This window comes from Gavialis gangeticus, unplaced genomic scaffold (genome assembly GCF_001723915.1).
Source record: "Gavialis gangeticus isolate Ggan-Ray unplaced genomic scaffold, GavGan_comp1, whole genome shotgun sequence".
Lineage (NCBI taxonomy): Eukaryota > Metazoa > Chordata > Crocodylia > Gavialidae > Gavialis > Gavialis gangeticus.
Window position 1 is genome coordinate 96,343,484 of NW_017729025.1, and position 23,573 is coordinate 96,367,056.

General features: G+C 39.5%; 1 protein-coding gene across 3 annotated transcripts in view; it reads right to left on the reverse strand.

The window, feature by feature from the left end:
* FUT8 (fucosyltransferase 8) overlaps nt 1-23,573 on the reverse strand; it is a 353,615-nt gene that overhangs the window by 54,724 nt on the left and 275,318 nt on the right. For all 3 annotated transcript variants that reach the window (XM_019519217.1, XM_019519216.1, XM_019519218.1), the window contains one exon: nt 21,812-22,049. In XM_019519217.1, the coding sequence (XP_019374762.1) occupies nt 21,812-22,049 (238 nt within the window). The remainder of the gene's footprint in view (nt 1-21,811; nt 22,050-23,573) is intronic.

Genomic DNA, 23,573 nt, shown 5'->3' on the forward strand with positions numbered 1-23,573 from the left:
CCATATGTGCTTATCCTTTCTACTGTTATTGTTAATAACAGTTCTGCAGGGCATTATTTCTACACAGACACAGAATTTCTGTAATGTAAGAACATTTCATGAAGTGCAGCTAAGATATCCTATATTTCCTGATATTCTAAGTGAAAACTCTCCTCACACCCCATAATATTATATAGTGTCAGCATCTTTGCTCTGTTCCACATATGTCTATATATCAGTGATACTATATTTTAATTGCAAAGCAGAAACAGCTACTTCCCATTCCTTAGTAACACTTCTCTCTCCCATGCCCAATCTTTGGAAGCTTGCTTACTTTTCAATGATTTTCCTCACTCACAAAGTTACAGCTGTCAGCTTTACCGGGCAACAGCCATGCAAGCTAGAGACACCAACTATCTCTAGGTCTGGTAGCTCAACCAGTCTTACAGGGATAGCTCCCACCTTTCACTGCAATGAGGGTGTTCCAGTCCTCTTAATTTGACAAAAAGGCACTACACATACACACTATTCTTTTGAATAAAGTTGATTAAGTAAATGAGAGACACATTTTACTAAGTTGCAAAATAACTTGATTGTTGCAAGTAAAAACTTATCATGCTAAGCAACTGGTAATTAAATGACAAATTTTGCCACCTAATTTGTTATAGAGAATGATCAACTAAACTTGGCAATTGTCTTGAGATCTAAGAGTAAGGATCTATTTCTGTATTATTATTGGTAAAGATGGCACTAAGTCCTGGCTCGTAGAACCAGAAAAAGTTTGGAAATCAGGGTAAATTATGATGTAGCATCATCTCCAGGACGAATTCTTATCTACTCTAACAGAATTTATCATGTGCTCTGAAACAATGCTATTTCAGTGACACCTCTCTGCTCTAGCGATGTGTACATTAGGGCTGTGTGAAGCTTCAGTTACCGATTTGATACAGCCCGATTCAGTGGCTGAATCTCCGAATCTGAATCAAATCAGGAGACCCTTTAATCTCTCTGAATCAAATTGGAACCCTCTGAATCGATCTGCAGAGTTTTGGAAAGATTTGGCAATTTGGACATAAACACAGCTTTAAACATTTTTTCTACATACCTCAAAGTACCAGCAGCAGCTCATGAATGCTGAGATGGCAGGGTGGATGGAGCATCCCACAAGAGCGCAGAGGGCTCCCCAATGCACTCAGAAGCAGACCTGGAAGTGGACCACAAGCACTTTGGGTCCACTTCTGCGTCCACCAGGGAGTGTGCTGGGGGCTCCCCCATGCTCCCCTGGCTTGGTGACTGGTGCCTCCTGGGTTTGGGGGGGGGGGCACCCGGGGTCCCTCCCACAGCCGATCACCAAACCGGGGGAGCATGCCCCCCCCCCCGCATGCTCGGCAGCAGACTCGCCCGGCAGCGAACACTCCATCCGCCACAGCATCGCAGCGTTCACGAGCCAAGCCCGATACCTCAAGGTACGTAGAAAAATCTTTTAAAGCTGTATCTATGGCCGAAACGTTGATTCTCCAAATTAGCATCAAATCTTCAGACTCAGATTTGGCCGAATCGAATCAGGGACAGTGATCTGAATCAACAAATCAAATCACTGTCCCCGATTCGGGCTGAATTCAAATTGAATAAGGCCCATTTGGCACACCCCTAGTGTACATAATCTTTCCTTGGTTAAATGCTGAGCCTGTGTAAAGGATGTAGGTCCATGCTTCTAACTCTCGTGTTACCCATGGTCCCCCTTCCTCTCTCCCCTCCTCCCCTGGTGAATATGATCTACCCTAATTCATCTGTGCTCAGTCCTTTTAAAGGGAATGCACTTTGCATCGCCTCTCCACCCTCAAAGTCTGTGTAGATCCAACCATTTTCTGGCCATTAAAATGATTTAATAAACTAATAATGAAGTATGCATGTAAATTCATACCTTTACCACATTCTGTTTGGGGGATGGGGGGGGGAGAATCACTTTATCAGCTGATGCTATATTTTCTAGTTTCCTGTTCATTCTTTTCTTCATTAGCATGTCTGCATATATGGTAATATGGTAATTTGGCATAAACATCTGTAAATGTGTGATAAATTAAATGCATAATGCATTATAAATAGAACATGTTTTACAAAAATTGCTATTATGAATATAAATAACTATTTTTCAATTTATCTACCAAAAGCAGATACAATTCCACAGTAAGTCTCTATTGTAATCAAATAGAGGCTAATTTATTTGAAGTACACTTTTTAAAGAACAGACAGACATTCTCAAAAGTTATAAAATTGTCTGAAATTTTTATTTTGTAGTCTTAAATGTAATACCTAAGATGGTTACAATTCAAAGAGGTTCAACAAAACATTTCTATTTTTCTCAGTTTTCCTATGTGCAGCATTCTTTTCTACATAAAATTAAGTTTTCCTGTTCTTTAAAAGAATCTGAAACCTAGGAGGAGAGATGAACTCTTGAAAGACTGGGGAAAAAAGGTACTGTAAAACCTGAAGAATCAACTGGGAGACCCAGAATCACATGCAGTACCTGAAAATGCTTTTATTAGTATATTATAAAAAACAAAAAAAAGCAAAAAAACCATTACTGACTAGAACAGGAGCGGGCAAAATATGGCCTGCGGGCCACATCTGGCCCACCAGGCACTTTCATCAGGCCTGCGGGTACCCACCAACAAATTGTACCCCGCCCAGCCCTTCAGCCCATGAGGGTGGAAGCAAAGTGCCCACATATACATGCCCTACTGCACCGTGCTCCCACCCTTGTGAGTGGAAGGGTGCAGCCCAGCTAGCAGCGGTTTCCAGGTGGGGCGGCTGCCACTGCTGCCACCACCCTGGGAGGACCTGCTTGGCTTCCCTGGCATCCTGCTCTCAGAGTAGCAGGTAGAGAAGTGGTAAGGGCTGGGTGGAGCTGCAACTGGATGGGGGCAGGGAGCATGGGGCCAGGGAAGCAGAAGCATGGAGCTCAGGTGGGCAGGATATGGGTGAGAGGGAGGGTGGCGGGTGTAGAGACCACCCACACACTCCCCCACAGAGTGCAGCCCCTACTGCCAGCAGCAGTAGCCAGGGGTGCATGGGGCACTCATGCCCAGTGCAGGCACTGGTGCTCAGTGGTGCATGACTCCTGCCAGCACTGCACATGGGATCAAGGAGCACAGCCACCCTGGCCCACCTCTATCCCAAGGGTTCTGTGCGGCATGCCCACAGCTCCCAGCACTCTCATGGCACCGGGGGAAGCCCTGCGCTGGAGCCCACTGCCTTCACTGCTCTCTGCCATACAGGTCCCAGGACTCTGTGGAGAAGCAGGGAGCGGGGTTCTCCCCAATCCCAGTGGAGTACAGGGGCCTGAGCATCAGGGGGCAGGGAAATCAGATGGCTCCAGAGCAGGGTTTCTGTTGGTGCAGTACGAGTACGGGAGCTGTAGGCACACTGACCAGAGCCCCAGCTACAGAAGTGGGCCAGCCAGGCCATGCTCCTCGGCCCCATATGCAGTGCTGGCCGAAGATGGGTGCCACTGGGCACCAGTGCCTGCACCTGGCACAAGTGCCCCGACCATCCCCGCTTGCTGCTGCTACCTGCAGCAGAGGCTGTGCACCATGGGGAGGTGTGTGGGGGGTCCCCACATCCCCCACCCTCCCCCACACCCATACCCTGCCCTCACAACCTCCTCACATACTCACCCCCAAACATACCTAATGCCTCCCCAGACACAGCCACAACTCCTTGCAACCCCCCCCACACACCTAAAACACCCCACCATACACACACCCCCAGCCCCAACCACACAATATACAAGAGTAAGATTTTATTTTGAGTTATTATATAATCCCCTCTATACACAGTACACAAACACAATCCATGACAAATATTTTTTTGTAATAAAGTTAAAGGAGTATTTTTAGGGGGCAAGGGGAGGGACTTCCAGTGGCAAAGGTCAGGGGTTAGGGGGCAAGACTTCCAGTCCCAATATGGCAACCAGGGGGTGAAGCAACTGTCAACGGGCAGAGCTACCTATACAGCCCTCAACAGCTCACCAAAACTCATTAAGCAGCCCTCCAGCCAAAATAATCAACTGCCCCAGTCTAGAATATAGCTTGATGATATTACTTTAATATTACATTCAGAAAGTTCAGTTTCATGTGCAAAATGGTATACTAAACATACATCTTGCAACAGTCTTAAATTAAATTTTCTGATAGTTTTATAAATCATAAATATATATAGTAAAAAATGTAGACAGCAAGGCACTGTTTAAAAAAAATTAGATTACCAATAGATTTTCTTTTTTAAAAATGTCATTTGTTCTTAAATTTAGTCCATATATTTAAGAAACATGGGGCATTTTGCTTATAAATGCAAGTCCCCAGGAAAAATTTTCCAAATATCTAACCTAAACTTCCCTTGCTGCAACTTGACACCATTGCTCCTTGTTCTGTCACCTGCCACTACTGAGAAAAGTCTAGCTCCATCAGCTTTGTAACCACACTGCAAGGAGTTGAGGGCTGCTATTAAATCCCCTCTCAGTCTTCTCTTCGCCAGACTAAATAAGCCCAATTCCCTCAGACTCTCCTTAGAAGTCGTGTGCCCCAGCCCCCTAACCATTTTTATTAATCTCTGCTGGACTCTCTTCAATTTGTCTATATCCTTTCTGTAGTGGGGGGCTCAAAACTGGACACAGTACTCCAAATGTGGCCTCACCAGTGCTGAATAGAGGGGAATAAACACATACCTTGATCTGCTGGCAACGCTGCTACTAATGCAGCCCAGTACACTGTAAACTTTCTTTGCAACAAGGCTCACTTTTAGATAGTGCTACAGCTTGCACCTCTCTACCCCTATTCTGATAATGGATTAAATCCCGATCTTCTAAATGACTGGGCAAAGCTTCAGAGAAGTGAGGGACTTGTTTTTTCTTATTGAGATACTGAATGAAGCTATTTAAACTTGTAAGTTATGCATGTACTAAAAGGGAAGACAACAAATAATTTTGTGTGCCCAATTCCCTATACAGAACTGTGTATTTTAAGATTGAAAACGGTACAAAATACTTTTCTTTGGATTACTGGTAATAACATTAGCATAAGAAATATTGAGAATAAAAAGAAAGCCATTTGCTCTACCAAGCCTTATCTCTTATAATGTATGATTTAGACAAGAAAAAAAATTAAACTGCTTTTAGAATATACTCAAATTCTTTGCTTCATTACTCTTCCCCTGCTATACTATTCTAAACATTTATTCTCTCTCAGAACAAACACATTTCACTGAATATGCCTCTGTCAGTTTCATTTTTACTTTTGACCCTTTCGTTACAGAGTAATGTCTTTGGCTCAATGACCTAGATACAAAACAGATTCTTAAAATGTCCTGAACTGTCTCACTTTTAAGAAGGGTTGGTGTGTTGCTGCAGAATCTTAGAAAATTAGGGTTGGAAGGGGCCTCAGGAGGTCATCTATTGGGGGTTAGACTAGATGAAATTAAGGAAATGTTAGCCATGATGATCAAGGACATGTATGAAAGGCAAGGGGATTTTGGGATAGTCTTTACTGGACCAAATGTATTGCTGAGAGAGATGTTAGAAATGCTTTCAGGTGCAATGTGCCTTATCTGAAGGGCACTCAGTCCTGCAAAAGCGTGTCCAGCATACGGCTGGTCCAATGAAAGATATCGCAAACCCCTTTGCTCTCACTAGTAAGTAGTCAATTTTTATTATTTTGAAGAATTGTTTCCAAGAATTTGAGACCACTTCCAGCTCAGACAACGTTATTCAAAATTGTCTTGAAGGCTTGTAGGCCTTCCAGGAGAGTAGCTTGAAGATTGCAAATTTTTGTACATGTCTACAAAATCCTCTTTCTTTAATAGAAAGATAAGACTAAACAAGGGTAAACGTGACTTATTCCAGTAATCTAGGAATTTCCCTTGGAATGGTACTTATCCAAGACTTATTATATGAATCCAAGAATTACCTAAAATCTTATGAGTAAAAGTTAGAAATTAAAAAGATATTTACAGATATGTAAAAAGGGTTTGCTTGCTGCTTAAAAACAACTTGTTGCACATATTGCTAGAAATCCAACAGCACAAACAGTAACAACAACAATCATCTGGATGCCTAAATAATAGTTTGTGCTTCTCATGGCTTGCATCACAAAACAACAAGTAAAGCAGAACATAAAAAATTGAATAAAATCCATTTCAGAAACAGTTTAAACTATCTTAAGAATAACGTACGACAAAATGTCAGAAACTCTGCTAAAAATACAAATAGAAAGTAAGAAAGTATCTGTCAGATTGTGGCTTAAGAACTAAGGGCCAGAATTTGCAAACTCTGAATTTCTATGCAAAACATTATGCCTGAAGAAGAATGTCTGGCATTTGAAAGCTTGTCTAACTCAATCTCAACTATGCTGTTGATCCAATAAAAGATATTGCCCTAATAAATCCTCACAATGGAATATCCCTAACATTTTAATATGAGCAAATGTAAAGGCATTAGGCACCCTATTTTATAGACTGTGTGTCACTACTGAATTTGAAAAAAAATCTATAAAGATCCAGAACTCCTGAAATCATACCTGGAGCCTGATGGGATCAATGAACAGACCAAGACGACAGTTGATTAACATCTAGACTTCTTCCTGTTAGCTTGATTCTAAAGTTCATAAACTTTAAAGTCAGAAGGGACGAGTATGACCATGTAGCCAAATGTTGCTCAACAATGGCATCATTTGGGATCTTCTCTGCAAAACTTGGGCTGGGAAATTTGCTGGCGGGGTGCAGTGGCAATTAACACCACCAGCCTCCCACTCTGCAAAATTCCTTCCCTCCATGCAGCCCCTTTCTCCATGCAGCTATATCCACAGGGCTAAGCCATACCCTCTCTCTCCGCCTGACTGAATCCAGATTGGGTCGTACCCCGCCTCCCCACTGGATCAGTTTGGGGCCAGACCATGTCCCCTTCCCCTCATGCTGCTGGATCCGGGCTGGGCTAACCCCACCCCACCGCACTCTGGGCATCTGGATGGGACCCCAAAGAGCCCACCCTGGGCACCGGATTGGGACCACCAGCCAATCTGTGTTGCGGATAGACCAGCCACTACCCATCTGGCACACAAGGGAAAAGGGTTGAGCACTGCTGATATAGTCCAATGTCCTTCATATCCTAGACCACAGGATTTCACAATGATTCCTGTAACTATAGCCCGTAACTCAGTAGTTCTCAACCTCTTTGGACTTGAGAAACCCTTTATAGACTCAAGGTGTCCTGCATAACTTTTGTGATTTGTGTGGTGCCCAATTTAAAAAATGAATTTATATATTACAGTGCTTATCTTAATGCAGAGGGGCTGAGTAGTGGGCGTGGTGGGTTGGTCAGGTAGGGACAAGTCTGAACCTGCACTTATTTGATTAGCTTACCCACTTACCTCCTCACACCTCAGGGTACCCTTTAAAGGATCTGGTAGCACCCCAGTGTACTATAGCACCTGGCTGAGAACCACTGCCATAACTTATCACTGGGGCACAGCGTAGTGTTCAGAGTGCTGGCTAAATCCTGTTGGCAGACCGTCACTAGGCTGTTGTTACTAGATCCAAACTTATATCCCATTTATATATCCAAGCCAAGTTCATACATTGTCTTGGCTCTGGTCTCTAGACATCAAATATTATAGACCTAAGAAAAAAAGCAAGTACCCCAAAATAAACCCCTCAGAGTTCTCACCACCCCTGAGAATGCTGAGTTTGGTCAGTGACCTTAAACAAAACCTACATTTTTTCAGTTGTGTTTTCTATTTCTTGTGATGGACTTTTTAGCCACATCCAAACAAGTGTGGCCGTGCAGTATATGATCCTGCAGACATGTTCTGTCTTCCATTGCAAAGAACTCAAACAACACAATTCTGAATGCTTTTGATACTATGGATACCTATATTAAAGTTGCCTCTTTACATTTATTTTTTCTATGATAAATAGATTGACCTTCTTTAGCTTCTCAGTGCAAGGCAGATTTCCCGTAAGTAAAAATAATTGTTACACCTTTTTTCTGAAATCCTTACCATTTGTCATTCTTTTTCAAGTGCTAGTAACAAAGCTGAACACAGTATTCCATTCTCACTAATGCTATATGCCACAGTAATGTCCCTCTGCTACTGGTCAACATTTCTTTGTTTATACATTGAAGGATCTCTTAGTCAATGCACTGTCTCATAGCCAATGGCTTATCCACCATAACTCCCCAGTCTTTTCTAAGTTACTGCTTCCCAAAAGGATTTTTTAAAATTTTCATAGAATATTCTCAAACACCATGATAATAGGCAATATTATGAAAACCTAGGTAGACAGATTTCAGTAGCTTTAATTTAAAAGTAAATAAAAAGATAAAGGTAGAAGAGAAGCCAGCATGACCAGACCATTTTTTAAATACTGTTTTCTCAAGGTATATTTTACTGTATCAACTAACAGGCACCTTGCTCTTAAAAACTACACATTTTACCCACACTTGAATGGAAAGGTAAGTAAAAAAGCATAGATAATAAAACATAAAAGCTGAGCTTGGTTCCAAGGTGTCACAAAGGACTGTAAGGACAGAGGTTTAAGAGAGAGAAATATGAAACCTCAGGCAATAACGATAAAGACAGATTGTCTAATTATATTATCTAAGTTTAAGATTTTTATCAGGTTAATACAAAATATTTAATTGAATTCCTTGCTTGAATAATCCTAACCACTCTGTTAGGAATGACCTGTTATTTCAATGTAGTGTATGATACAATCCATAAGAAATGCAGTGTGGCTGGTATACTGCAATTAATTCTGAAGAACTGGTTTTCAGGTAAAGAGTTTGTATTGTTGAGTTACTCTTTTTGATTTCTTACTGTCTGAGTAGCAGCAATAAAAGAAGACACTGATTTGCTGTATCTAGAGTTTCAAGTCTTGCACCATACATATGGAAAAAAGCTGTTTAATTTGTACCTTTATGTAGTAAAGCAAGCCTTCCAATACAATTTCTGAAAACTTTCCATAATGTAACTAGTCTCCTAAGTGATCTTTTATCTTACTGGTTTCCAGCTCTTCTGGAATGAAGCTCACCCTGACATTCAGAACATTAATTGCTGGTTTCTCTCTATATTTCCTTATACCACACAGCAACGGTATGAATATCAGTTTACTTGGTGTTAGTTCACATACTTACCTAGAATTCTTTTTCCATCTGTCCTGATTTCACTTTTTTCTTCCATGTGCTTTTGATCTATTTCCTGCCCACTTTTCATTTCTAATAACACTACAATTCCCAACCATGATTCCTTTTAACTTCTGTCTTCTACTCTGCTAGAGTACCATTCACTGAATTCAAGTGATTACATCAGCAATTGCACTTTATTTATTTTTAAGTTTCTGGTCCTCAGGATTGTTTAAAATGTGATCCAACTCAGCATTATACTGATTTTCCTGAGCTTCTGCAGATTTTCAAGATTCTGCTCGAGTCAGAAAACCACCTGAAACAAGAATCTGGAGTGTGGTGGATGACCAGCTTTCACATGAGATGTCTCCATAAGATCCTGAAAGTAAAATGGGAAGACAAAATACCGAACACACAGGTAATGGAGCATGCAGGACTGACACACTTAGAAACCACTGTCAAGAAGAGGAGGGTGTGATGGATTGACCATGTCAAAAGAATGGGAGGAGACCACATCCCCAAGAATATTTTGTCTAGTGAGATCTGAGACAGCTCTAGAAAGTGGGATCACCCTCTATGGCAGAACCATGATGAGTTCAAAGATTATATGAAGTCACTCAACATCAACATAGAAAGTTGGGAGAAGTGTGCAGAATCCTATCGGATCTGGAGGGAACACCTGTGGCTGCAGCTCAATGCAAAGTGGCTTTGATCCAGAGGATGGAAGCAAAGCGAGAAAGAAAGCAGTATTCTGTAAACTTGCACTCCAACTCAGACAACATATGGATTTGTGAAATTTATAACAAGCTGTGTTGCTATCGAACTAGGTTTGTCAGCCACTAATGGATTCATCAGGCATCTGACTAGATCTCTTATGCGTACACCATAATCAAGAGGACTAACAGTTGCCCACTATGTTCTTAATTCCAAGACTCACCTCTCAGGGAACTTCCTGCCAACACTACCCCAGTAGAGGAGGCTATGCAAGTTTAGCCAGCCAAACTGATTAGTTCCAGAGGTAAATAATGGATTATCCATTTGTTGCCAACCCCACCTTCTCTAGAAGGTGGAAAGGACTCCTGATCCACTCCTGCTGTTCTGGAGGAGAGTGGAATTCCATACAGATGCATTCATTCCCCTCCCCACCACCACCACCTGTCTCACCTACTGATTACCTCAATTTACATTTTAACTGACTGGCTTTCTTGGATATGTACTGGCCTCTGGCTGCTTACCTACTTCATCCAGGAAAAGCACAGATCATCTGCAGCTGCTTCCTGTGCCTGATGAAGGGTAATTGTACCTGAAAGCTTACAAAGAAGAATTTTTCCAACTATCTGAGTTGCTCTAATAAAAGATATCAGAATTACCCAAAGAACCTTGTCTGTCTATGTCCTTAGACCAACATGGCTACAACCTACATTCCTGATACCACTATCCGTGTATTTCAAAGTGGGGGAGGGAGGGCTGAAAGGAGGCAAAGGGCCTATATCATGTTGTGCTGAACAGCAGTTAATCTGGCTCAGAGAGAAAAATAACTGACTAGGAAAACAGGTGAGGTCTTCAGCAGAAGGGCAAGAGTGAAAACAGCAATACATTTATTCTAGTTTAGGTGCAATGTTGTGACCACCTCAGGATGGGCTGAGTTAGCCCTAAAAGCTTTACATTCATCCACCCTCTCCATGGATGTTAATGCTACTAGGAAGCCTTTTGTATTGAAAGATGAACCAAAGAGCATGCCTATCTGTTAGTGAAGCCCTTGGGAGCACCAGATTTGCTGGTGAGCCACGCAAATAGGATGACCGTGGCTGTATCTTATTTGGAAAAATCAGACAACTTACAGAATCAAAGGAATTGGAGGAAGAGATATAGAAAAGACCTGTGATCCTAGCCACAGGAAACGCATCTTTGTTAAACAAATACACCTGGACCCTTGATTTATGGCCTGGTTGTGAAAACATTCACATAAAGATGGACCCACTCCTAGAACATCTACTAAATTTGTTGAAGAACCACACTTTTGACCTTTGGACAGGCAGCTCCACCATTCTGTCCATGATTGTTTTTACCTGCTAGATGAAGAACCAAAAATTAGATTATATAGTCCATATGCTAGTGCCATGTCAGTGTTTTTTTTGTAAAAAGATGTAAAATGGGCCTCTTCTTGCTTGATGGCATACAATCTTAGTTTAGGATACACTGCAGGGAATACCAGAAGCTCACTATGGAACACATAACTAATGCATAGATATAGAGCTGTACTTCATAGCATTCTATCACCTATGTACTTACAACATTTCAGGCTTATACGTTAGAGGGATCTGACATCATGATTACCACTGGAGAGAGAGTAGAAAATGATTGCCTTTTCAATCAGTGTTCCAGCTAATAAAGACAATGGAGCCTACTTAGAGGCACAGTTGAAAGAAGGAAAATGTACCTTTAACATGTAATTAGAGACAAAAAAAAATACCACTGTGAGTCAGAGAAATCAATCACGTAAGTTTTCAAGGACAATTAGTTTTAGGTAAAATATCCCCGGCTGACATGCTGTACCCTGAAGCTTGAAGTGGTTTCAAAAGTCTCCTCTCTGGGTGAATTGCCCTAATGCTGGAAATTATGAGATAGAATGACAAAGGATTTCTGTTAGCTAACTAGGTCATTTACACACTTAGTGTTTGGCACACACTTTAAATCCCGTCTATACAAGTTACCCTTTGCTGAAGAAAGATTTGGATTGTTGAAGGTCAGATACTCCTGGTATCCTAATGAATGGTATCACAGACAAGCACTTGGTAAAAATGCTGGATATCAGAGATGAACTGGAAGTGAGGACCTTGTATTAATAGCATTCAAGCCTTGGAAATGAAAGAGGCTTCCTTTCGTTGATGTGGAAATTCTCTCTTTTGAGTCAAGATATTCAAAACAGTCCCGCAGAAAAATGATAGTGGGCTAGAGCAAGCCTTTTAAAGGTATTCAGTTTTCTGAGGTCTATGACTTTTTTGGAATAAGAAAATATATTAAGTATAACACATTTATCACTACTAGTCCAGACCCATTTGGACAGGGAGAGCTGTCTAAGAGGATTTTATACCTTAGTAAGTATTATCTTACAAGATAAGAACCTTTGGAAAGAGATTCACAGTTTCAATTTTTAAGACCAGAATGGACCATTAAGATTATATAGTCTGACTTTCTGAATAACATGAACCATAAATAATAAAACCTCACTACCCAGTACCTTCTTCATCAAGCCCATACATTCTAATGAAGCAAGAATGCACCCAGTCTTGACTTAGAAAAAAAAATTGCATGCAATGAAGAATACAACACATCACTCCAAAACTTCTTCCAAAGATTATTCTCATTGGGATGGCAGTCTCTAGGACACAAATGGCCCCACATTTTAAGCAGCAAAAACTCACACATGGTTACCAAATACAAACGAAGAAAGAAAAGACTGGTTCCATACTGGTTTAAACTTTTTGAGTGCTTGATCATATCTGCACGATGGCTGAGGAAGCAGCAGATGAAAACAAGATTGTTTCCAGATGAGGTTTAGACAGCTTTGAAAATTTTCATTTGAATTGTGGAGGTGGAACCCACCATTAAGAACAGAGTCTAGAAAAAGATGTATTCCATCTTTGGAAAGCAGATTATGAGGACATCTAGAATTTCTTTTGGGACAGCTGATCAAAAGTTGCTTCTTACTTTCTGCAACATACTTTTTGTGGAAAAAAAGACTTAATCTGTTAAAAGTCAGATCCTCCACTAAGACTAGGCATCACGCTTCAGTAAGAAAAGGTGTGAAAAAGACTAAAACTTACCTTGTGAGTTGCATTAATAATGTGGCATTATGGCATGATAATACACCAGAAGGCTATCAGTAGGAATAATGTGCATTAATGTTTACAGTATCCAGGTCTATATTTATATTTTGGGTCTGAAAAAATAATACTACCTCTTTAGGAACACAATCTGCACAAATTATTCATAAATGTTTTGGCTTTTTATATCAATATGAATAATAAGATGCGACATATAATTCTGAATTATCCTGTCATGGATGTTGCACAATACAGATAATTTGTGATTTTAAGATGTAAAAAATGTAAGTGCAACTGTCTTCTCTTTTCACATATGTATATAATTCTTCTTTTTAGACAGGTAGTTTAAGGAATTAATTAAGAAATGAAGGAAGAAAATAAAATTGTAGTAGAATATAAGAAAACTACTCTACCTACTGCACACACACACGCAACATAGTACTTAGTCTTGTGATGCACTAGAGTTGAAAACCCAATTCCACTTTGCAGGTGTACCACCTGCGTATCAAATTCATAAGAACAATGATAATTCATGGAATAGAAGTCAAGGGAAATATCCAAATATTCTTTGCAGAGATCAAAACAATGACAGATGTAGTTAATTTATTGCTAACTAACTGATTAATGTTAAACAGCTTATTACAATTGATTCTATCCCCTTAATCTTAGAAGCCTGTTAATTTTTTTTAGAAATATAAAAACACTATTAATGTACATAAATAGAAAAAGACTGCAACCATAGTGTTTTAAACACTAAAATCCTATTAATTCACATATACACCTCTTAATTCTTCTGTAAATAGGTTACTATCTAAATTGGTTCAGTCACAATGGGCTTTACAAACCTTAAAATAATTGCCAATCTAAATTAATTAAAGGTGTTCAAAAGGAATAGTCTAATTCATTAGGATGAAGATAAATGCACAATTTTAAAAGTATTTGTGTAGTGATAGGAAGAAGAATAGTTTAATACACTTTAACTCTGTCACTGGCTGTAAATTATAATAAAATGATGCTTTAAAACACTGTACAAAGAATACAAATAACTAGAGAAAAATAGATTTTATACATCAGTGAAAGTGTTATCTTTGTGTAGCTTTTGAAAAGAATATTTTGTCTACATGATATAGGTACTTAATAAACATTACTGCTAAAATTGTAAAATATAATTCATATTTACAACTTTGTATATAAGTAATACATATGGGAAGCTGTTTAAAGGAAGTGGGGAATTTGAAATTTCAATTAATACTTGTAAGTGAGCCCTTTGAGCCCAGGTGATTAAAAAACAGATATTCCAATACAATTTTCAAAACCATTAACATGTCTTTCAAACCAGATGACATTGGTATAGTTTTACATATAATCACATGCTACTTTTCTTTGGTTTTCTAAATTTCAGTCTTATAAATTCTTAGTTGTGAAAAGGCCATGGACAAATAGAAAAATGAAGAAATAATATCACAGACTCTGAAGCAAAAAAATTACCACACAGATTTCTGACAATCCAGTGGGATTATTTTTCAGATTCAGTGGTAATTAAGCATCCACTGAAGACTCATATTAAAGTCAAAACTGAAATCAATCAAACAAATGAACCATCTGTGCCATTATTAGAATATGAAATAGTCTACCAGGTGAGGGTTAGTCCTTAAAGATCTGTTTTTACTATCTGAATTAGTTACAATGCCAAATCCCTGAAACTAACTGGTGACCCTGGTTAATGACAGCAGACTTAAGTACATGGTGAGATGCAAACTGCATGCCACCCTGGAACTATTTTCAATGGAGGTTAATTCATAAAGGAACAATAATTTAAAATGGAAAAAAAATCTGTACAAAGCTACAGGAAATGTAGCATGTATTTAGGTAGCAAGAATCAAATTGTACATCTATCAAACAAATGAAAATATAATTACAAATAAGATTCTAAACTGGAAGCGCAAAATGCAGCCTTTTTTAAAATGCGGGGGCATGTACATATGAATCCGCAAAATACATCATTATATACCTTACAATGAAATACAGGAAGGGCTAGCCACATGCTTATTATTAATATTGCTCAACCCATTTCATCAGAAAGCCCTACCTGGAGTTTCTTATAACTTTGCCAAACTCTGTTGTTGACATTTTTTTTTGTCAGGTATGCTTGCCTCAAGCTAATAATTTTTGGAAAAGAAACAGGCAAAATTACTCAATATGTTTCTTAAACGCAGCTAGGTAAAAATACATTTTTCTCCCATGTTAAAAAATTCTGGCACTCTGTTTTAGGAGTACTATCATCCCTGGGCTTTGGAGAAAGGATTGACAATTTTACAGGGGTGACCTTTATGCTACAGAGGTGTACTCTACTATTCCTGGGAACATTCACCAAAATGAACCAAATTAAAATATTCAAGCTTCACAATTCATACAATCATAGAAAATTACGGTTGGAAGGGACCTCAGGAGGTCATCTTATCCAAACCCCTGGCTGAAAGCAAGACCATCCCCACTTATATCATCCCACCCAAAGCTTTGTCTAGCCGGGTCTCAAAAACTTCCAAGAAAAAAGATTCCACCACCTCTCCGGGTAACCTGTTCCAGTATTTTACTGCCCTTCTAGTGAGAAAAATTTTCCTAATATCTAATTTAAACTTGCTGCAACTTGATACCGTTGCTCCTTGTTCTGTCATCTGCCACCACTGAGAATAGCCTAGTTCCATCCTCTTTTGAACCCCCTTCAGGTAGTTGAGAGTTGCTATTAAAAATCCCTTCTCATTGTCCTCTTAACTAAATAATCCCAGTTCCCTCAATCTTTCCACATAAGTCATGTTCTCCAGCCCCCTCACCATTTTTGTTGCTCTCCACTGGACTCTTCAATTTGTCCACATCCTTTCTGTATTGGGAGGCCCAAAACTGAACACAGTACTCCAGATGTGGCCTCACCAGTGCTGAATAGAAGGGAATAAACACTTCCCTTAATCTACTGGCAACACTCCTATCAATGCATCCCAGTATACCATTTAGCCTTCTTTGCAACAAAGGCACACTACTGGCTCATATTCAGTAGGGGTGTGCAAAGTGGGCCCTACTGGATTTGGCCCAAATCAGCGACAGTGATTTGATTCGTTGATTCGGATGACTATCCCCGATTCAATTCAGTTGAATCTGAAGATTCAATGCTGGTTCAGAGAATCAGCAATTCGGACACAGACACAGCTTTAAATGTTTTTTCTATATACCTCTAGGTACCAGTGCGGCTCATGAATGCTGTGATGGTGGGGCAGATGGAGCATCCCACAAGAGTGCAGGGGGGCCCCCACGTGCTCGGCAGTGAACCCGTAAAGTGGACCAGAACTACTTCCAGTCCACTTCTGGGTCCCCTGGAGAGCGTGCTGCCCCCCCCCCAGCTCAGCAATCAGCTGGGGAGGGACCCTGGGTGCTCCCCTGACCCAGGAGGCACCAGTCGCCAAGCTGGGGGGGCATAGGGGCCCCCCAGTACACTCCCTGGAGGGCCCAGAAGTAGACCGGAAGTGCTTCTTGTCCACTTCTGGGTCTGCTGCCAAGCACACTGGGGACCCCCCCACACTCCTGTGGGATGCTCCATGCACCCTAGCATCGTAGCATTCACGAGCCACCTGCTACCTAGAGGTATGTAGTAAAAACATTTAAAGCTGTCTCTACGTCTGAATCTCTGAATCTTTCCATACCTCTCCGAATCAATTTGGAGAGATTAAAGGGTCCTCTGATTCGATTCAGATTCGGAAATTCAGCCACCGAATCAGGCTGAATCTCCACCAGATCAAATCAGGGACCAAAGCATCATACAGCCCTAATATTCAGCTTATTATCTACTGTAACCCACTGATCCTTTTTCTGCAGAGCTGCTGTCCAGCCAGTCAGACCCCAGCCTGTACTGACACATGGAACTGTTCCATCCTAAGTGCTGGATTTTGCACTTGTCCTTGAACCTCACGATATTTCTTTTGGCCCAATTCACCTATTTCTCTAGGTCACCCTGAGTCCTCACCCTACTCTCCGGCATTCTCACATTCTCAAGAAAGACAACTTGGATTTCAGCAGCTACAACTGCAACTGCTGTGGTCCATGGTAGGTCTATGAACAGGCAGCTTGGAAGAGGAAGTTGCCTGATTCAAATGTGTTTGCGTCTGTGGGTAGAGGCTGGAGAAGAAGGGAAGATAAGTTCTGCAGGGTATAGGAAAAATAAAATGAGAATAGGAACTACGACAATGGGCAAAAACTGGGACTGAAGGCTGTCAGAGGGGGATACTGAGAAACATAGTTTGGGAATCCACGAGTGCCTGGGCAAGCTGGGAAGGAAAATGATAGGGAAATGAGACTGAGATTAAATAAGGAATTAGCTAAAGGCTGAATAGGATTGTCAAAATCTTTTATGACAAAAAACAGGAGACACTCTAGAAGAGAAGCTTTCTAAACCAGAAGTGGCAGATGCCCTTTAATATTTTAGAAATATACAAAAATAAAATTAAACAAAATTAAACTGGGTATTTAAGCTATTACATTATCATAACATATAAATTATGTAAGTCAATGTATGCTATTTAATGGAGGCTTCTTTTTCCCCCTGAGAATGAAGAGTTGTATACTAAGAAAAAAAAAATTTAGAAATGTTACATTTCTTTACTATTTAGGCTAGTTTTAATACAAATATTTGAATGAAATATTTCAGAGAGAAACAATGTAATTTTCCACAAAAGCAAAATTCTGAGTTTCACCTAATTCTTGTCACAAATTCATGATGTAACTTCTGCTTTCCACTCTCTCTCACCTCCCTCCAATTCCTACTCTCTTCCTTCTTTTTTTCACCTGGAAAGACTCGAGTTATTTACAATATAAAGGAGAAAATTAAGAAAAGACATGATAAAAGCATACACAATTGTAAAGACATTGAGAAGTTAGAACAGGAAGTTTTGTTTACCCTATTTTGGAATAAGAAATACAGAACAGTCAATTAAATAGGAGGGTGGCAAATTCAAAATTGACAAAAGAGGTTTTTTTGTTTGTTTGTTTGTTTACACAATACACCATTAGTTTGTGAAGCTCATCACCAAAGAATATCACGAGAAAAAGATCTTAGCAGGATTCAAATAGGACTAGATATTTATGGGAATAATAATATAAATTGTAATAACAAGTATTTAAGAATTATTGAATAAATTAAACCATCATGTTTAAAAGCATAAGCCAAAAAAACCAAAAACCAAAAACAAAAATTATTCAGCATTGTTAGTAGGTAACTTTCCTAGGCCAGAATCTCTGCACGGCCATTGTTGCTCATCGTGCCAAATTATAAAAGATGCCTTCTTCTAAAGAATCTGTTTTTGGCCAACGGTAGTAATTATGGTGATGATACAATACTAAACTAGGCTGATAATCAGTCTTATTCAATAGGACTGTTCCTCTATGTGACATCCTGTGTTCCCTGATCTCTTCAAAGTTAGTATAATAAGCAACAGTGGCCATGCAGAGGTATTTAGAACAAGGATTCAAAAATTTTCTTTATACTCACACGAAAATAAAAAACTGATTTCCTAGACCAATTAATTTGTTTTATTTTTCAAGGAACATGCTGTTTTCTACTTGCTGTATAATCCTTTATGTCTCACTCTGGCAAGGTAATAGGCACCATATTTAAAGCCCATTGAAATCCAGCAAAATGGCCAAGAGATAAAAAATGGCCTTGTAGACAGAATATTTTCAGAAAAGAAAAGGACCCAAAAAATCTTTTCCACAGATAGAATAGGAAGAACAAAGACATCTGGCTGAAATTTACCCCTGTACAGAGTACCAGCTTAAAGCTAATGCACCACTTAAATCCTGTGCATGCCTAGACTGAGAAAAGCCACTTGGCTGGACTTCTGGAGAGGCAAATTTTATACTTTTATACATTTTCTGCAAACTACAATCTGCCTCACCAACTTAATTATCCATTAGGTTGACTACCTGCAAAAATCTTTAAATGTTACTAAGTAAAACATGAAAAGAAAATGCTCATGTCCAAAAGATTCTCTCAAGAAATTGCTACAGAAAGTAAAATAGTCACTCATTTCATGCCTTCCATATGTGATGACAGTATCAGTGCTATGAAGGTGAACAACACAATAGTCTCACAAAACTAACAAAATCTTTGTTGTATGTATAGTGCCTATAATAGAATCGAATTGATGATGAAAATAATTAAGAAAAAACTTAGCAAGCACATAATTAGTGTGTGCAAGGGCAATGAAGTCTGAGAACCTGAAACTCTTGTAGAACAGGCATTTTATTATGGCCTATAAAAGAGTTCTCAGAACCAGAAATTCATTAGTCTCGAAGGCACTACTGGCTTGATCGAAAGTGTCAGCACGCCTGGGCTAGGGACAGAAATTATACATACACTGATTATTGATTGGAAATCAGTTCAAATCTGTAACACAACAGAAATTCAGTGCTGTGTTCATTTTGAAGATAATTTTGGAACTGCTTTCAAAACTGGTTTAAAATAAACCTGGATGGATACAGTATCAGACTTAATGGATTTAGGTTAAATCAGTTTATCAAACTTCCGTACCAGATCCCCTCCAGTGTCAAGTTAACTCACAGTCCCCCAGCATCCCAGGATGCCATGCACCTGCCCTGCAATCCCCCCTCCTCACAGGGTGGGCAGGCTAGCTTTGGCCCAAGCTATCTGCTCCAGTTGAGCAGGGAGGCAAGCCTGGATTCTGCTCTGGGCCACTGCAGGCATGTGGCCGGCATTTCCAGAATCAAAAGTGAATGTCTGATCATTTGTTTAACAGTTGAATCTACGCAGCTTAGACTAACCAGAGAAGATTGAATTGATTCAGCCTCAGGTTTCTGGACTGTCTGTACTTAGGCCTGGAGGCAATTCACTGATGAAATAAGGTTAAACAGCTTAAAAATTATGCCACTAGTCCAGTAAATAACTTGTGATGCTTATTAAACTAAAGGACCTCATAATTCTATTAATAAGAAAGCAATAGTATTTGTTCCTCTAACACTACCTCAGAGACGAGAGGAAAGAAGAATTGAGGATGAGCTGGTTGTAACAGATTCTGGCTGGTGAACAGTTTAGGGGAAAAAGGGGGCTGGAGGTTCCCTATTCTGTAGGAGAGCCCACTGAACAGTACCTATATAAGAAACCATCTGTTTCAAAAGTCTTTAGAAAACAGGGCAGTCAACTGGGTAGGGGAAACAGATCTGCGTGGCACTTGAGGAAGACACAGGGCTAATTTGTGGTATGCCTGCAAAAAAAATTAACTCCCACTGGTCCAGGAAATGAGAGAGGCAACGGAAGTCTAGTGCTAACCCTCAAGTATGAAGCACCATTAGGTTCATTGGCTGACTGTCACCAGTTCCCCTGTCTCCACCAAAATCACTAGATGGAACAACTTTAAATCCTAAATATCCCACTTGAACATATTTATTTTGACTAGGTTTATCAACTCCTTACCCACTTAATTACCTGCTTGCACACTGCAAAATAAGGACAATAATTGGCAACAATATGGTATACATTATTTTGCCTTTCCCTTTGTAATAATCAATTATTTCCCTTTGGAGAATATATACTTTGAGACGAAGACTACTGATGTTACCATATTCACTTATTTGCTTTATCAGAATGGTTAACTATTCTCTTTTGATCTATAGTCATTTCTTTTAAAGGATGAAGTGGGCCAGTTTCCAAACTCTCACCTGCAATTATTTCTAATATTTCCAAGCTCATATATGTTGACAACACATTAAAGCTTTAATCATAACAGACTTTAGAAATATTTTTACAACAGAAAAGGAACATTTTCTGAAACCTTTTAAATACTTTCAAGAGTTGACAATACGTCACATGTGATTCTTAGACAATAGGAAGATTTCAAAATTACTGCCATTGTTTATTCTACACTTTGAGGAAAAGCCTGAAATCTCTCTAGGCATCTGTAATTCTACTGTTACCACTTCCATATTTGTGTGATAGAATGTCATATCTACATAAAGATATGGAAAAATGCCCAAATTGCAAGCTAGCATGATTTTGAAGTTTTTCTTTCCAGCTATATTCACAGTTTTCCTAAGTGTTGACTGTGTGGATCCTACTAAAAAAGTGATTACCTTCTCTAGCTTCTTTAGATACCTATGAGATTACATATTACTTTCTAACAACTGAATTTCCTTGTTCTTTCTATAAGCATCAGATTCAATAAAGTAGGAGAATTAATTTATTTAAATACTATTATATAATACATAAATAATATATTTACCTTTATGAGTACTATATTTTACAGTGTAATACACATATATAGAACTTAAAATCAGAGTTTATGAGTAATATTTAAAATATGATTCATATTAAGAATTTTTTACATTTTATTATGACTTTTGCTCATATGTGAATACTTATTGAACTCCACTTTCTATTTCCTTTTAGTCTGTCCGTTTTAATTTCAAGCTTACTTCAGCTTGTTTGTATATTTTAATATCTGTCCCTATTTACTACTCTGTTCCCATCCTTCCTCCCCAACAAATAAGCTGTATATCAAACCCCGGGTAACTTGGCATATTATTCACGAATTATGATTGAGATTTGAAACTGCTTTTGCATAAAGAATTTCTACAAAATTATTAGAATCTTCTTATAGAGGATACCAACATTGTAGCACAATATGCAAATGGAAAAGGATGCTGATCCATTAGACTGCGATCATACTTATTTATTATTCAATATTTAATACAGTTGCAAAAGACTTAATGGTATAATATAGTAATGCAGACACTTCAAAAAGAGGGAACATTTTTGTTCAGTGAGTCTTACCTGACCAGTGTCCGGTGGTAGTGCCTGATCTATCAGTACATGTCTCACTTACAGGCCTAAATACAGTCTCCCAGCCACCAGTAGCATAGCGCCAATTCTGAGACTCCAAAATGAGTGTTCTTTGAGTGCCATAGGCAATCATGAAGCAGTAGACCACATGATGAAGTTGACAGCCATAACCACAGCCTTTGTTGATATTACACACTAGTTTCTTGGCTTTGCTGCAGTCCTTGGGGTTCTATGCGTAAGGATGAAGAAGAAAAGTTGAAGCTATACATAAAGGTATATTTTGCTGAGAGAACAAATGACAAATATCATAAGTCACATATGTCATGCTGTTACAATACATCGCACATTAAAATGAAAGAGCAGGCTTCAGCTCTATAAAAATTTTATGTGCATGCTTTGCAGTGAACATGAGCAGTTAGAGCACATATTTCACTACCCTAATGTAAAATAAAATACCTTCAAGATTTTAAATTACTTTCTCATTTCTAATTCTGTCAGAATATGGTAACATTTGGTCTCAGTGCTCATATTTAATCACCATGGCTCTAAGTGTAGAAATGCTCTTTCTTGATTTCCTTTGGCTCTTTTCCAACTTTGTCAGTTGCCTTTCAATGAACATGCATGAATTATCTAAAAAAGAACATTTCAGCCTGTCTAGAGAATAAAACAAACACTTATTAATGTAATACTGTACTATTTCCCATGCTAGCTTACCAACACAGAACATACTACATGACTAAACAAGATGGTAAAAGTCATGTTAATTAGGATTATATTCCTGAAACAATTTTCAGTCAGGTGAAACCAAGACATCAGGTTCTGTTGTTAGGGAATACTCCTGATCCACAAATGCCATGCAAGCATGGACAGATGGGTTCCAGATATAGCCACTTGTAAGATTTTAAAAAGTTTAATTCAGATCTGTAGGAGATATGCTTAGCAACGTTTTTGTCCTTATAGCACCTACTCTACATTTGCCTAGGTTTCAAATTCAGTCTATGGCCATAAACAGGTATTCACTACTAGTGATGGAAATTTTCCACCTCTAGAAATGTTTCCAAGAAAGAGAGCAGTACAGGTGTTCAATCTGCAATTGCCCTCTCTCCCCTGCTCCTTGTGCCTTTCCAAGACCATGTGATTCAAGGACTCTGCTCCAAGAAGTAGGTGGGGAGCCAGGAGCAGCTGGCTGATCCTCAGCTCACACTCACTCAGGAGCCAAGCAGAGAAGCAGCCTAAATACCTCTCCCCCACTTCTCAAATTGGGGATGCTGGTCTGGGAAGCAGTGGACAGCTGCTCCTCCACACTTCTCCAAGTCTACCTCCACACTTTCTTCAAACTGGGGTAATCCTGACCTGGAGAAGGCACAGGAGTGTTTCCCCACCATTCAACTCTTCTCAGGACTGGAAGGAGGTGAGGCAAGCAGCTGCTCCTCATGCCTCCCCAGGATAGGGGTGACCCTGGAGCATCTGGTCCCTCTTGGTGGTCCCCTGGAGAAGAAAAGCAGTGGGGAAATGTACAGGTCTTCATTCTCCCAGGAGAAAGTCTTCCCAGAGCAACCTCTACTGGGTTGGAGATGGGGCATTTTTCTCCCAGAACTGCCATTTTCATTTTGCAATGAACTGTGTGAATTAGCATAAGCTTGTGGTTCCTACCAAGAGAGCTACAATTCTTCTAACAGAAAAAGCTTCTTGCAGATGTGGAACCCCCCCCCCCAACAGTGTTTTACTTTAAATGTGGTGCACTCCAGCATCA